Source organism: Panthera leo, chromosome B4, assembly GCF_018350215.1.
Source record: "Panthera leo isolate Ple1 chromosome B4, P.leo_Ple1_pat1.1, whole genome shotgun sequence".
In the NCBI taxonomy this organism is placed as follows: Eukaryota; Metazoa; Chordata; class Mammalia; order Carnivora; family Felidae; genus Panthera; species Panthera leo.
The window spans coordinates 35,772,191-35,785,441 of NC_056685.1; the positions used below are offsets into that span (position 1 = coordinate 35,772,191).

At 43.2% G+C, this 13,251-nt stretch overlaps 2 protein-coding genes across 8 annotated transcripts in view; one reads left to right on the plus strand and one right to left on the minus strand.

The window, feature by feature from the left end:
- Positions 1–4,540, plus strand: part of FBXL14 (F-box and leucine rich repeat protein 14) — a 6,851-nt gene extending 2,311 nt beyond the window's left edge. For 4 of the 7 annotated variants that reach the window (XM_042945428.1, XM_042945430.1, XM_042945432.1 and 1 more), the window contains one exon: positions 647–1,100. In XM_042945428.1, coding sequence (XP_042801362.1) covers positions 647–734 — 88 coding nt within the window. In that variant the 3' untranslated portion in view covers positions 735–1,100. Of the gene's footprint in view, positions 1–646; positions 1,101–4,332 lie in introns of those variants that run through there. The other 3 variants (XM_042945431.1, XM_042945433.1, XM_042945429.1) reach the window with 2 other exon arrangements.
- WNT5B (Wnt family member 5B) overlaps positions 1–13,251 on the minus strand; it is a 104,908-nt gene that overhangs the window by 51,023 nt on the left and 40,634 nt on the right. The window lies entirely within an intron of this gene.

A 13,251-nucleotide genomic window follows, 5' to 3' on the forward strand; every position in this document is an offset into this window, starting at 1 on the left:
TACTTTTTTCTCTGAAGCCCTGGAATTCTACAAGAGAGATATTTTGAGACTGAAACATTTTTGTGCCTAGACTGGAAAGATGCCCATTGGGTTTGTACGTCCATTTTGTTTTGGCTTCTTCCCAAACCCCATCCATCCAGTGTGTCCACTTCCACATTCTGGCTAGAATTTTTTCTCCCCGTCCATTGGGATTTGAGGGCCCAATGGTGTCCATAAATCTTGACTTAATTTATAGCACAAATGTGTGGAAGAAATGAGAGTTGAACTTTTGTTTGTTTGCTTGAGACGCAGATTGTGTCTTGAAAGTGATTATTATATATGCAAATTCTGCCCTACCCTCACCCTCTTCCAAGTTTCCCCACAAAAAGGTCACACAGTGAGGCTTCCTGTTGGAAGCAGAGGGGCAGAGTTGGCCTACGGAGCCCCTGGGGCTGTAACGTGAAGGGGAGGAGACTGAAACTCCTGTCTCATCTCTGTTCTGTTAATAAAATGGGAGTTTGTGGGTTTTACAAAAATCTGTTTCTAAATGGAGGAATAGATGGCTTTCTTTATTTTGGTGGGGGTTGGGACTCGTGGCTTTAAAAAAAAATTGCTTTTGAGTAGGATGTATATTTCTGTTGGAGTTTTTGTTTGTTTATTTTTTTAGAATCCTCCACAGCAACCTGCGAGACCATGGAGTTAAAGAAACCCAGAGACCTTTATCAATTAATTGTACTGTTTGTGAATTTGTATAAATAATAACAAAGATCCTCTTAAAACGTTTATATTCTTACAGTAAAAGGTTAAACTGATATTTATATAATAAAAGAGGAAATATGAAGTATGTTTTTGAAAAAAAAAAAACAAAAACAAAAAACCTTGTATCTGTGAATTATTTTGAAGGCAGTGTGTGTTTGGGCCCACGCCAAAGTAGGAGGTGCTGTTTGTGTACTCTAAGAGGAAATAAGGTATAGGGTTTGGTGCATCCTATGTGGTGTGAGTAAGCTCACAGTTAAACATTTATTCTGTATAAGGTTTACCACTGACATCTAAATGTTTTGTTTCTAGAAATGTGACTGGACTGGAGATTGGTATAATTCTTGGTTTTAAACTGTCAACAACTTGGAAATTTTAAAAAGCTGAACAAAATGGAACTTTTTAAAAACGAGATCTGTAAGAGTCACGGTTTCCCCAGAGTGGAAATGAGATCGAGGGGTCCTGTTGAAAAATGGCTCATGGGATGTGGAAGTGGGGGAGAAAGAGGGGTTTCTTTCCACTCTGAGTGGGTGTGGGGAGGATGTGAAATGGTGAAGGGTGGAGGGAACTGAAGCCATTGTTCAGAAAGTTAAAAGAGCGCTGTCCTTGCTCGCTCTCTCTCTTGCTCACTCATGCATGCTGAATCTCACAGTGTGAGTGAGGGTCCTAGTGGAGAGGAGGAAGGCAGTTCAGCCCCTCTTTTTAACATTCTCCTCCAGGCCTGGCTGTATTTAAGCACTTTCCTGGGGGATGGGGAGGTTGGCCAGGAGTTCTTGCACATTTGCATTTTAAGCACTTCCAGCTCTGAAGCTGGCCACTCCATCCACTGTGGTGAGGGTTCTTAGACAGAATTCTTCAGGGCAGATAAATGAATACCAACAATTCTAGCAAAGAGTTCCCTTTGGTAGACGTTAACTAAATAATCGACACCCTGTGGTTGGGCTGTGGAAGTGGAAGGGTATAAGCGCTCAAACAGTGGAGCAGTGCATATTCCTGGTTCACATAGGTCTTTCTCGTTGTTTCTGAGATTTTTTTTAAACCAAAAATACTGATCCCAGCAAGAGATAGTAAGAGTGGTATAAAACTTTCCTGCAAAGACCCCTCTTTCCAGGAAGAGAGCTAGAACCCAAGTTTCTCTCGGGGTAGGGTTGTTTTGTAAAATTTCCAAGCTTTCTGCTGGAGCCTATCACAAAAGCTGCATTGTTCCTTTTTGGAGAGCTATCACAATTGGGTCTAATTGAGCCTGACACTAGATCCATCTTCCTTTTCTTTGGGGAAGGTGTGGATCTCTTTCTTCCCTCTTAGGTTGCAAGTGCTTATGGTGTGGAGCGGGGGGGCGGGGGGGGTGTGATGTGTGAACCCTAATAAGAAGTCTGGACTTGGAATTAGGGTCAGCTTTCTGATTTGGCACTATAATGCATGAAGGTTCCATAAGCTCTAAGTTCCTTAGAGGATCTTTCTTTCTCCCAGACTGCATGACTGTACAGATTCAGTCCATCAAAATTTGAGCACCTCCTAAGTCTTAGACTCTGTGCTCACATTCTTCATTTTAATACACAGTCCTACCAACTAACAGGAAGTTTTCCACTTTTCTGTTTGGTTTGTTTTTTACTTGCAAGGCTAAATAAATATAAGCCTGATTAAAGGTCGGTGAATGAATGTTTGAAAGTTAAGATCATGGGCCTACTGTCCTCATGCTGAACTGGGTATGCTTACTATATCTGGAGTGTCTCTGGAAACGATGAATAAACCATTTACTTTCATCAGTCAAGGTTAACTGTTTATCTCTCAACCTTCATGGGTAGAAAGAAATGAGTATGTGTTGAGAACCTATGGTATGCTTTGCATGGTACCTGAATATTTCTCCTTTTAGTCTTCAAAGCAACCTGTTGAAACAGGTATCCTTATTTCCAGATAAGGCATACTACTTGCCTTAAGTCACCCAGCCACTAATTGAGGGGAACCAGGACTCAAACCAAGTCCAGTTCCAAAGTCCAGCTCCCTTCCGTACCTGAGAAGGTTTAGTTACTGATCGTACCTTGGTTTCCAGTAAGGTGACCTCACAGAAATGAGTGGCAGCTGATTGATCACAGTGTGCACAAGCTCGTGCCACAGGGCACTACTTAAAGGGAATATGGGTGGATCCGATCTCCACCATACCTACAGGAATTAGAAGCACTAAAGAAAATGATAAGATGTTTTGTGGGCGCTACAAAAGTTAAAAAGCACTTCAGGGCAACTTTTAGAATAACAGGAAAACCTGGTTCAGGTATTTGCTGAAACTTCAGAAGTGAAAAACCAAAATAGGACCTTAGTGTAAACTTTATCATCTAGAAGTAATAAACCTCATAGAAACTGGGTAGTGGTGAGAACAGGGCTCCACATACCTTTCTTTTCTGAGCCTCATTGGGCAATAGCCCTTGAAGTCTGTCTGGAAAAGATTATCAGTGCAACCTCACTGGGGTTCAGACAGTTTCTGCAGCCCCATAAGGACCATGCTAGGCCTCTAGCTAGAAGTGCTGGGCATTGTTGCATGATGCTCCCTGCTGTGGACTCCCTCCTGTGAGATTCCTCAGTCCTAAAGTGGGGGAGCCCCCCCTGCCCCACACCTGATTTACCCCACATTTGGCAACAGAGACAGGGATGCTTGCCTAACTTACAGCCTGTCTTTAAATAGTTTAGAAAATTCAAACTGATCATACTCTTTCCTGATTCAAATCAACAAAGATCTGAAAAAGCAAATGTTTCTTTCATTGGAGTTTCCTTTTAAAGGTAAGGACTTTTCTCTTTAAAAAGGACACTTGATATGGAAACTGAAGTATGGCCTGTTCCCTAAACCCTGGTGCTTTCCTGCAGCAGTTACTAGATAGACGCTGGTCTCAGAATTAGTAAAACCTTTTTTACTTTTGACTTAGAAAATGTGAACTCAAGTTTTCAAAGGGGAAAGGTATGGCCCCCAGAGACCACTGTGTTTTCAAGGAATAAGAACCTCTTGATTAAAAGATCAGATTTGTAAAACAAAACCAAGACCTCATGCAGCCTCTGACAACCGTCTTTTGCCAGTCCCCTGAAAGGGGGAGCCCCTGGCCTCTGCTCTCAGCTGCCCTGCTGGAGAAAGGGAGGCTACAGTAAGTCATGTATCAGTCGCCCTCTCTGGTGCCCTTCTCTTCCCTGCATCTCACATCACTCCCTTTTAAGTTCATTTTATCCACTTAGTAGAGGGCAAGACCTAAACTCTGTATGCCTCCGAACTCCTATGGAGGCAGGGGTGAGGCTTTCTGATGAGATAATGTGGAGCACAGGATTAGAAACTGGAAAGCTATGGTCAAACACAGGCCTGTGCTTGGGTCGCATATCTTGTTTTTGTTCCAATATGATGTAGCAAGTTAAAATATTTTGAAAAGTGAATGGTATCAAACAGATAAGACATTCATATTTGGGTCACTGGCAACTACTAGTTTAGAACTTAGCAAAGGTAAGTGCACAGCTGGAAAGAGCATGTACTTTCAGGTCTTGCATAGAAAACGAGTATTTCTAGACAATGAGTAAATTTAAATGTCCACAAATGATCAGTTTCAGTCTTTTCCTCTTTTCCAGGGATTGCTCTGATTTTGCCTGGTGGAGTTGCCTGTACCAACCCAGAACATTTGGTACTATGTAAAGTCGAGTCTTCCGGTTAAGGTGGAAGAGAAAGTAAGCTTGAGATCTTAACTGTGCCGCACTAGTGTGGGGGTGGTATGTTGAGCATCCCCACAAATAAAACAAAACAGAAGTGGAATTCCTCTGCTTGCTGTTTGTTAACCCAGAAAAGTGCACATTCTTTTCTTAAAAAAAGACTTCGGTTTTTATTATCTCATTGTGCTTAGACTATAATTGTGTAAAACACAAATGCCACATATCCTTGTAAGTTCACTTTTATTTGTGATGGTGGAAAATAGTGTCAGTTGCAAAGAAAAGAATGAGGTCTTCTGCAGCAGCAAAGAAACTTAAGAGGGGACAGTGTTAGGGACGTGAATGCAACCTGCTGGGAGAATTTAGTCATGACACAGTGTTCACTTTCTGTCTCAAATGTTTGTTTTCACAAATCTGGTTGATACCGCACAGTTGATTTTATAAATGGGGAGAGAGGCTTGACAAAGGTAGGAGGGTTTTGCCACGGTGATATGAGGAGTACTTATCAGAACCGACTGCTGCAGACTTGACTGACCACCTCAGAGGGTGATAAGCATGCAGGTAGCTCTTTGATCTTTCCCTGAGGTATTGTAAAGGGCCACCCTAACCCCTGGCTTCAGAAAGGTGCTAAACCAGGGCCTGTTTTCATTGGGAGTAGGGAAAAAACAAAAACAAAAACAAACCCCACCAACTGCTGAAAGTTACTACTATTTAATATGTATTATTACGTTGTGCAAACTTAGATATGTCTTGTCAGCATCATATATAGAGTTATTTGAGAAGCTGGAAAACTAGTGCAAGTTGGTAAAGGGCTCTAGGGTACTGAAGTAGCTAGTAGTGTTAAATCTGTTCCCTGTTGTCCTCAGAGGAATTGAGCCAGTTTCCAGAACACTGCTTTGTCACAAATAGTGATGCGAAGTACGAATGCTGTAAGTCTGTGCTGGTGTTAAGAGTTCGCACATGTTCAGCACACTACAATGCCTGTCACACAATCCTTATAAAGTAGAATCAAGTTGCAGGATCACCAGCTATTTCCTCTTCATTCAAAGGTAAAAAGGCTTGACTTACCAGATGTTTTAGTTACAAATCCCTCTTGTCCAGAAAGAGTACAAGGGTCTAATTTGTTAGTATCAGGCACTCTGTTATGTTTATTGCTCCTCAGTTTATGTAATCCACACTCCAGAAGGACGGGGCCTTGCACACAGCTGTCTGTCAGTAATTACTACTCATATCATGGATTCAAGTCACTGGACCTGGCCTGTGGGAAAATCATTCTTTGAGACCAGATTAACTTGTTATAAATAGCAAGGGATAACTCAGCACGGCTTGCAAGTACTATTTTCCTCATCTGAAAAGAATATGAAAATGTTTGCAAACATCCATAATAATATTTCTCCTTAGGAAATCCTTACCCTAAACTGGCATTTTAATGCACACATTTGTGTGCTACCATTTGCTTTTTGAGAAATGGTCTCTAAATAGGGAGGAACCAAAAGAATTAGTCATAATATTCCTAGAATCTTTAGTAAAATCACTGAGGCTAAAAGTGGACAGATGGATGAAATAAGGGAGGAATTAACAACAGTTATGCCTCTCAAATTCTTAATGTTCTTAGATGGAAGGCAACTAATTTGCACCTTCCATTATACTTCAGTGTTTTAAACCTTAGCTTCATAGCTCAAAAGCTCACTACTGTGAACCAAAAAAACAACAACAAAAAAGAGGACCAGACCAGTAGGTGTGTCCAAAGGAAACAACATGGAAATGAAAAAATTAAAGTGATAATTTCTAGCTCTTCTAGTTCATTCCAAATACACACAATTTACAGAGTTTCAGGAATACTCTGTAAAAATGGTCTGACCAGATTCTCTGATGTAAGCTTTATCAGGCTCACAGCTTGCTGCTGCAGGAAGCAGACAAGGTCTCCTCATTCTGTGAATCTGGAATAGATGACTGGCTCTTCCAACCCTAGCTGACGTCTGTGCACTTTAGCCAGATGCCCTGCCATTGTACTCAGAGTCAACTGGCGACAATTAGAGCAGCATGGCCCAAAGGAAGACAGCTGCCCTATCTTCTTCCCACACACGAAGGTCTAAATTTCAGTGGACTCACAAGAGGAGCCGCAGAAATTCACTTGAGTAAGTACGACATAGGATTTAGCAGCAAACAGCCTCATTACTGCTTAGTTTAGAAACAAAAATTGAGTCGGTAGAGCATGCAACTCTTGATCTTGGGGTTTTAAGTTCAAGCCCCATGTTGAGTATAGAGATTACTTAAAAATAAAATCTTTTTAAAAAATTGAAAAAATGCACATATGCGAGTTAGGAGACAGAAGTCAAGCACTACATTTTACTGAAAGGCAGGGGTGGAAAATAAATGTTGACTTCTTCTACATTGCTCCTTGACCTTCCCCCTCCCCGCAAAAAACAAGAAACCTCTCCCACTCACCCAAGACTGATCCTCCCCACTGTGACGCAGCTATGAATCAGGTTTACACCAGTATCAGAGGTAGCTGGGAGTCCAACCTTGTATTTTTCTTTCCCGCTAGTCTACTAAGATGATTTTAAGATCCACTATAAGGCAGAAAAATAGAGCATAGTTACTACAAATGAATGGAAATTTGTTTTCCAATGTGGAAGATGGAAAGTAGAAAGAGGAAACGTATTTATCCACAAAGCCTGCAAGCCCTATGTTTTGTCAGCAGGCGGCAGCATTGTCTGCGAATTGGAGGTTATTTCCAGTGGGGCGCCCAAACCTTCCCCTCAGACAAATGCCCTCCAGTCACCACCCCCACCCCATCTTCCCCCCAACCCAAAGAATTTCCCCAGGGTCTAAGAGCTGACAAAGGAGGGATTATTACCAAAAAAGATGAAATTAAATTTTAAAACATCAGTGAAGCTCTTCAAAGGAGCCCAGGTGTACAGCACTTTGTTCTCTGAGCAAGGTAACAGATGTGACCTCAGAAAGGTTCCCTGATTTAGCTCACAGTGCTCTGCTTTTGGAGGCTGTGGGAATCAAACATCAATTTCTAATTTTTCTTAAAGACCATCTTGTACAAATCTGGTTAGATTGTCATATTTGGGAAGTTTGGGAGAACAAATGGGCTGAAATTTTAGTCATACGTGGAGAGAGTTTTTTTTTTTTTAATTTTTTAAAATGTTTTTATTTTTATTTTTGAGACAGAGAGACAGAGCATGAGCAGGGGAGGGGCAGAGAGAGAGGGAGACAGAATCCGAAGCAGGCTCCAGGCTCCGAGCTGTCAGCACAGACCCCGATGCAGGGCTCGAACTCATGGACTGTGAGATCATGACCTGAGCTGAAGTTGGACGTCCAACCGACTGAGAGAGGTGCCCCCGTGGAGAGAGTTTTAACAGCAAGAGTAGAAGTTCTGGCTTTTTTTATGGCAAAAAAAAAAAGCGCATATCATCTGTAATGAAAAATTCTAGAGAGCCTTTGAGGAAAAACAAAAGTATTTTTTAAATGTTAGGAGTGTCTATTTTTATTACAAAATGAGCATCTTTATTACAGATGAAGGCATTTTCATAAAATCTAAAGGAGTCTATGACATTGAAAATGTTTAAGAGCCTGATAAAGGTGTGAGGTTGCTCACATATCTAAATTCCTCCTATGGAAAACAGACATTAGGAAAAGGTAGGAGAAATTAAAACAAAAAGAAAAGAACTTCTAAGCCAAGTTGGCCAGATTCCATAAACCACACAATAAGGGGCAGGCTGAGGGCTGGAGAGGCCTGAGGGCTCTTGCTGTCCAGGTGCTCCGTAGTCTGGCCTCAGGGAATCAAAGCTCAAAGCGGGATCTGAAGAGCAGTTGGTGCAAACATGGAATGAAAATGTGGAAGGTGGAAGGTGGATATCCCCTGTGGCTACTTCTACCAAGCTGCATTCACTGTGGAGGGCACAGCTTTACTAGCTAATACAGAGGATAGTTTGGGTTGGAGAATGAGAGAAAAGGAAAAACTTCTGGAACTCAGGGCCCAGCCACGAAGCAAATTAGCAATCCCGACATCATCCATGAATGTCTTACAAAAGCAGAAAATCTCCCCAGACAGCTCTACGGACATTGCAGCTGAAATATGCCATTGTTAGGTGACCATGCCAAGCACAGACTGAGGGACAGCAACCCAAATAAAAGAGGTGGTAGCAAGGCCGGGGAGCCTGCATCCCTCCATGTGAGGCTAAGGACAAGACAACACGGGGCAGGCTGAGGAGCCAGAATAACCAAGAGCAATTGCAATGAAATTAAGTGAGGGAAAGCACAGACTATTTAACGACTCGCAGTTTCTCAGGACGGTCGTTGGAAGGAACTAGCAGGGTTGCTCTTTGATTCACAGCCTCCAAGAACAGCTCTCCTGGGCTAGCACACATCTTCAAAAGACAGGCCCTCTTGCTTTGTGTGAATCCGACTTGAGACAAACATTCCGGCTACCAGGCCACAAGGCTGGCCTGAGGTGAGCCCGAGGCTGAGGACGTGCATGGAAGGTGACGGCCCTGTGCACCTGCCAGCATCCTGCTCCGACACAGGGGCCACCCCACCCCCCACAGCCGTCAGCGTCTGCGGTCAGGAGAGCGGTATGTTCTATCCCGCATCCTGGTTGTACAGGGAAAGCAAGCTAGGGAGACAGTGTACACGGGGAGAAAGAAAGCAGGCGTTTCCAGGGCCACTGGCGAGTGACATCCCTCACACGGGCCCTACAGGCAGCGGTTGGCTCCAGTGGCCTGAACGCTGCCTACCAGCTGCCTACCAGCTCCACACGGCTCAGCTTTCCATGCTCCGTTGCAGCAAAGAAGGTATTGCGACAACTCTAGTAACCCAAGAAGACAATTTCAGGTACTCCGCAAGCCCTGACCCAAGAGGGCTGCCAGTCCACACAGCCAGACTACTTATTTGCACACAGGGCAGCCACTGTCGCTGCTCTCCTAACCTTCTTCTGTCCCCTCTGTTGCTGCCCCACAGAAATAAAGGTGTCTACACACACATCCACGTCCTTAATTTAAAGTGATCCAGGGGTGCCTGGGTGGCTCAGTCGGTTAAGCGTCCGACTTCAGCTCAGGTCATGATCTCGCCCTCCGTGAGTTCGAGCCCCGCATCGGGCTCTGGGCTGACGGCTCAGAGCCTGGAGCTGCTTCCGATTCTGTGTCTCCCTCTCTCTCTGCCCCTCCCCCATTCATGCTCTGTCTCTCTCTGTCTCAAAAATAAATAAACATTAAAAAAAAAAACTTTAAAGTGATCCAGCACAGCCACTTCCAGGCTCCTTGAGTTCTGGTTGCCCCGTCTACAGAGAGTGTAAAGAGGGGCCCAGAGAGTGGTGTATGTGTGTGTGTTGTGGGGGGAGGGTTCCAGGTGATACAGAGGCACATAACCTACAATGAAGCACGTCTGGGGCCTCTCATATACCACCCAGCAGGTACCCTGCATTTTTCTTGCAATCCTCCTTCATTTGGGTTGCCTCGCACTTGATGCCCTGGAGGTAAAGCCCCATGGACCATTCCTGAGCCCGGCAGCTCCCACTCCTGTGCCCACTCCTGCCTCTACACCTGCCAGGGAATTGCAGAGAAACCACAGCACTTGTGCGCAGGGCTGCAGACACCTTCCCACCCCTCCACCAGTGCCCAGAACAAGCCTGCTAATGCTAATCTACCCCCTCACTTGCAGCTCAACAGCTTTTCTCCTTTAAGCCCCTGATAATGGTTTTACTAAAATCCCCTTTTGATGGAAAAAAATCCCAGCTGGACATTTCAGGCCTCAGCACAATGTACAAGGCCGCGGGTCCCTTTCCCGACCTCACAAAGGCCTCTAATCAAGTGGAAAATGTGCTAGAGGCCAGAGGTTTGGGTCTGCAATTATTTTTTAAGGGATTACTAGAGAAGAATAGGGGGCAGCAAAGGACCCCCCCCCCACTTTGTTTTCCATTTGGTCCTTCTCTTAGACATATTGAACCAGTACAGCCGTCCAGTTCCTCAAGCCCAAGAGCCCCACGCCTCCCTTCCCTGGTGGAAGGGTGTCATCTCTGAACGCCATCTCTTCAAAAAGAGTTAGAGGGTTGGAAGCAATACGCAGGTCCTATTCTGACCCATTTAAGCCCTTATTTATAAAACCACCATAGAACAGGATCTCGTGGGTGAGGAGAGCACTCATTCATTAACCTCTAACCCCCACTCTGTATGCAGAGGGGAGAGTTCACACCGTGTCCATACACTGCTAAGATTGGGAGCATTCACTAGGGCTTCCCAGGCTTTGGAGGGCAAGAGGTCATGTTCCCAATCTTGCCAGATATCCTTCTTCTTATTTATATACATTGACCCTTCCCCTCAACACAGAGCAAATATCCATGAAAGTCCTAATGCAAAACATAGATGAAAATATAAAACCCCAACCATTCTTATTAGCCTATTTAAAAAAGTACACTATGGAAGACAGTTTTCTTCTCTCTATATTTTCATGCTACATAAATGCTCATTAAGGGCTGAGAAATGAACATTTCAGGTTGGTCCTAAATTCACATCATTCTATTTCAGCACAGAGAGACTGCTGCTCATCCTTCTAAACCTAGCTGGTGAGTGATGTATGCAAATACCCAGTAAAAAGGAAATGATCACAATTCCTAAACTCATTCTGGGATGATCAAGGATTAGGCTGGTCAGCTCTGAAAGTTAGAAGTCAGCATATGCTGCAAAATAAATACCAGGCTGAGTAATAATTTTCAGGTCCTTTCTTCAAAGTCCCTAAAATATCTCTAGTCAAAAGCAAAAACCAAAAAATCCCAAACCAAACCAATAAACAAAAACCAAAAAACCAAAAAAACAACTCCTGTCTGTTTTCATCAGTATAAATGCCTTATTGATATATTTTGCCTTATTGATTTTTCAGTTTTCCCTAAAACCCTAAGCAATAGAGAACCAGATGGATAAAAGCACAATTATTATATTTAATTTATTACATTTAATACTAACACCATAGCAGTACATTATGTTGGCCTTCATACTTCTTTTGGTGGGTGTTGCAGGAGGAGGGGGCCATATAGTTTCCCTAAAGAAACTCTACCCTCTGGAGTCCTCTCACCAGATAATGACAGACAGCCTTGCTGAATCACTTCTGCTGGTTATCAAAATGTTGTGACAGCTTTCTCCAGGAGCGAATAATCTTCACCCTGCTTTACATGAGGATGAACTTGTTCAGCAAGGTGAAGTGATACATTCAAGGGCATCAGAGAGGACAGTGGACTATCTCTAAAGAAGAGTCTAAGTGGGCCTGGCTCCTTAAAGAAAGAGCAAATCATGAGGTAAGTCTGTCTTACAGGTAGAGTTGTTCAAAATCTTCCTCTCCCGGATACGCTTCCCGAATCATTACTCAGAATGCCTGTTTGCTTCTTTCCTGGGCTTATCAGTATTATCTTAATACTCATCACTATTCTTATGCTTCTCCACCCTCTTAACATACTGTATGGAACAAAGTATGGGTTGTTTCAGAAGTCACTCTTCCTACCAAAATCAGTTTGGGAAAGGGTAAAATAGCAATTTGAAAACAGTAATTTGTTAAAACAGTGATGACAATGCATCTCCGATTTTTCAGGGCGGTTGAATATTGGGATGTAAACATCTTTCAGACTCTTATTAGATCACAAAAGTATGTAAAAACCAACCTAAGACCATTCAGAAAAGAAGATGACCACAATTAGAACTAAGAAGTACAAAGTGTGGGCTTTCAAATTAACTAACAGAAAATTTTGCTCAAGGCCTCCTGAGAGAAGGAAATTATATCTTGAGGCTGAAATGTTATCGGTCCAGAGTTCACTGTGTCTAGCTGGCATACCTAAAATAGTTGGGAAGTGCCCTTGAATCCATGGAGAAAATATGAAGTATTCTTCAGATTGCACCAGGCAGGGTAGGCAACGGGGAGAAATGGAGCCTCGTTTCTCTACAGGGTTTTTCTCTAGATCCTTCTCTCATGCTCTTAATAACCAAGGTCTGTACCTAACTCCTGCTCAAATCACCTGTGCTGTATTGCTTCTTATTTCTGAAATTCTCCCTGTGCACTCATTTTCCATTATTATGGGCACACTTATCATGTGGTTCACCTAACTCCCTAAACCACCGCTTCCATGCCTAACAATCTGGTTTCAGCAACCACAGACCCTGCTTGGGATTGCTGTGCACCTGACTCTGGTTCCCTGCTTCCCCTGCTCTGCCCCAGCACCTCCCAACAGCTATGGAACTTTCCAGAATCATCCAGATTGTTGGTGGCCAGATGAGTGACAACTGCCATGACTATATTTGATTGGCAATCTTGACACCACAGTTTATTATTTTTACTAAAATATGCCTACTTAAAATATGCCTGCTGTTCTTAAAAGTGATACATAAATCCTTATTTTAAAAAATCATCCAGAATAGAAAAATCTGGATGACAAGGTAAAATTGCCCTTCAGTCCCCATCTAATACCATCTCCCTGCCCCAAGATGCCCTAGGAGATGGAGTGGTCTGTGTCCTTTTGGACCAACTCCAGCTTTCAGAGTTGCCAACAGCAGTGAGGTGACAAAATGCCCCAAATTTGGATCTGATGCAGAATCTTATCCTTCATTTGTATAAGATCTTGAAATTAACCTTTTGTCAGAATACGTTAAGCCCCCAAAGGGTCTATGGTAATGAGGCAACATTAAGAATCTCTCTCCCTTGGTTTCCTGCTTAAGAATCTCTTAAAAAGTTCCTCTCTGGGAACTATTATGAGTTTATCTACATAGTGCTGACAGTCAAGTGGCAGGACTGATAAAGCATGTGCTTGGCTTTATCAGTTTTAGAGCTAAAACTACTTTGAGAGCCCATAAAAAT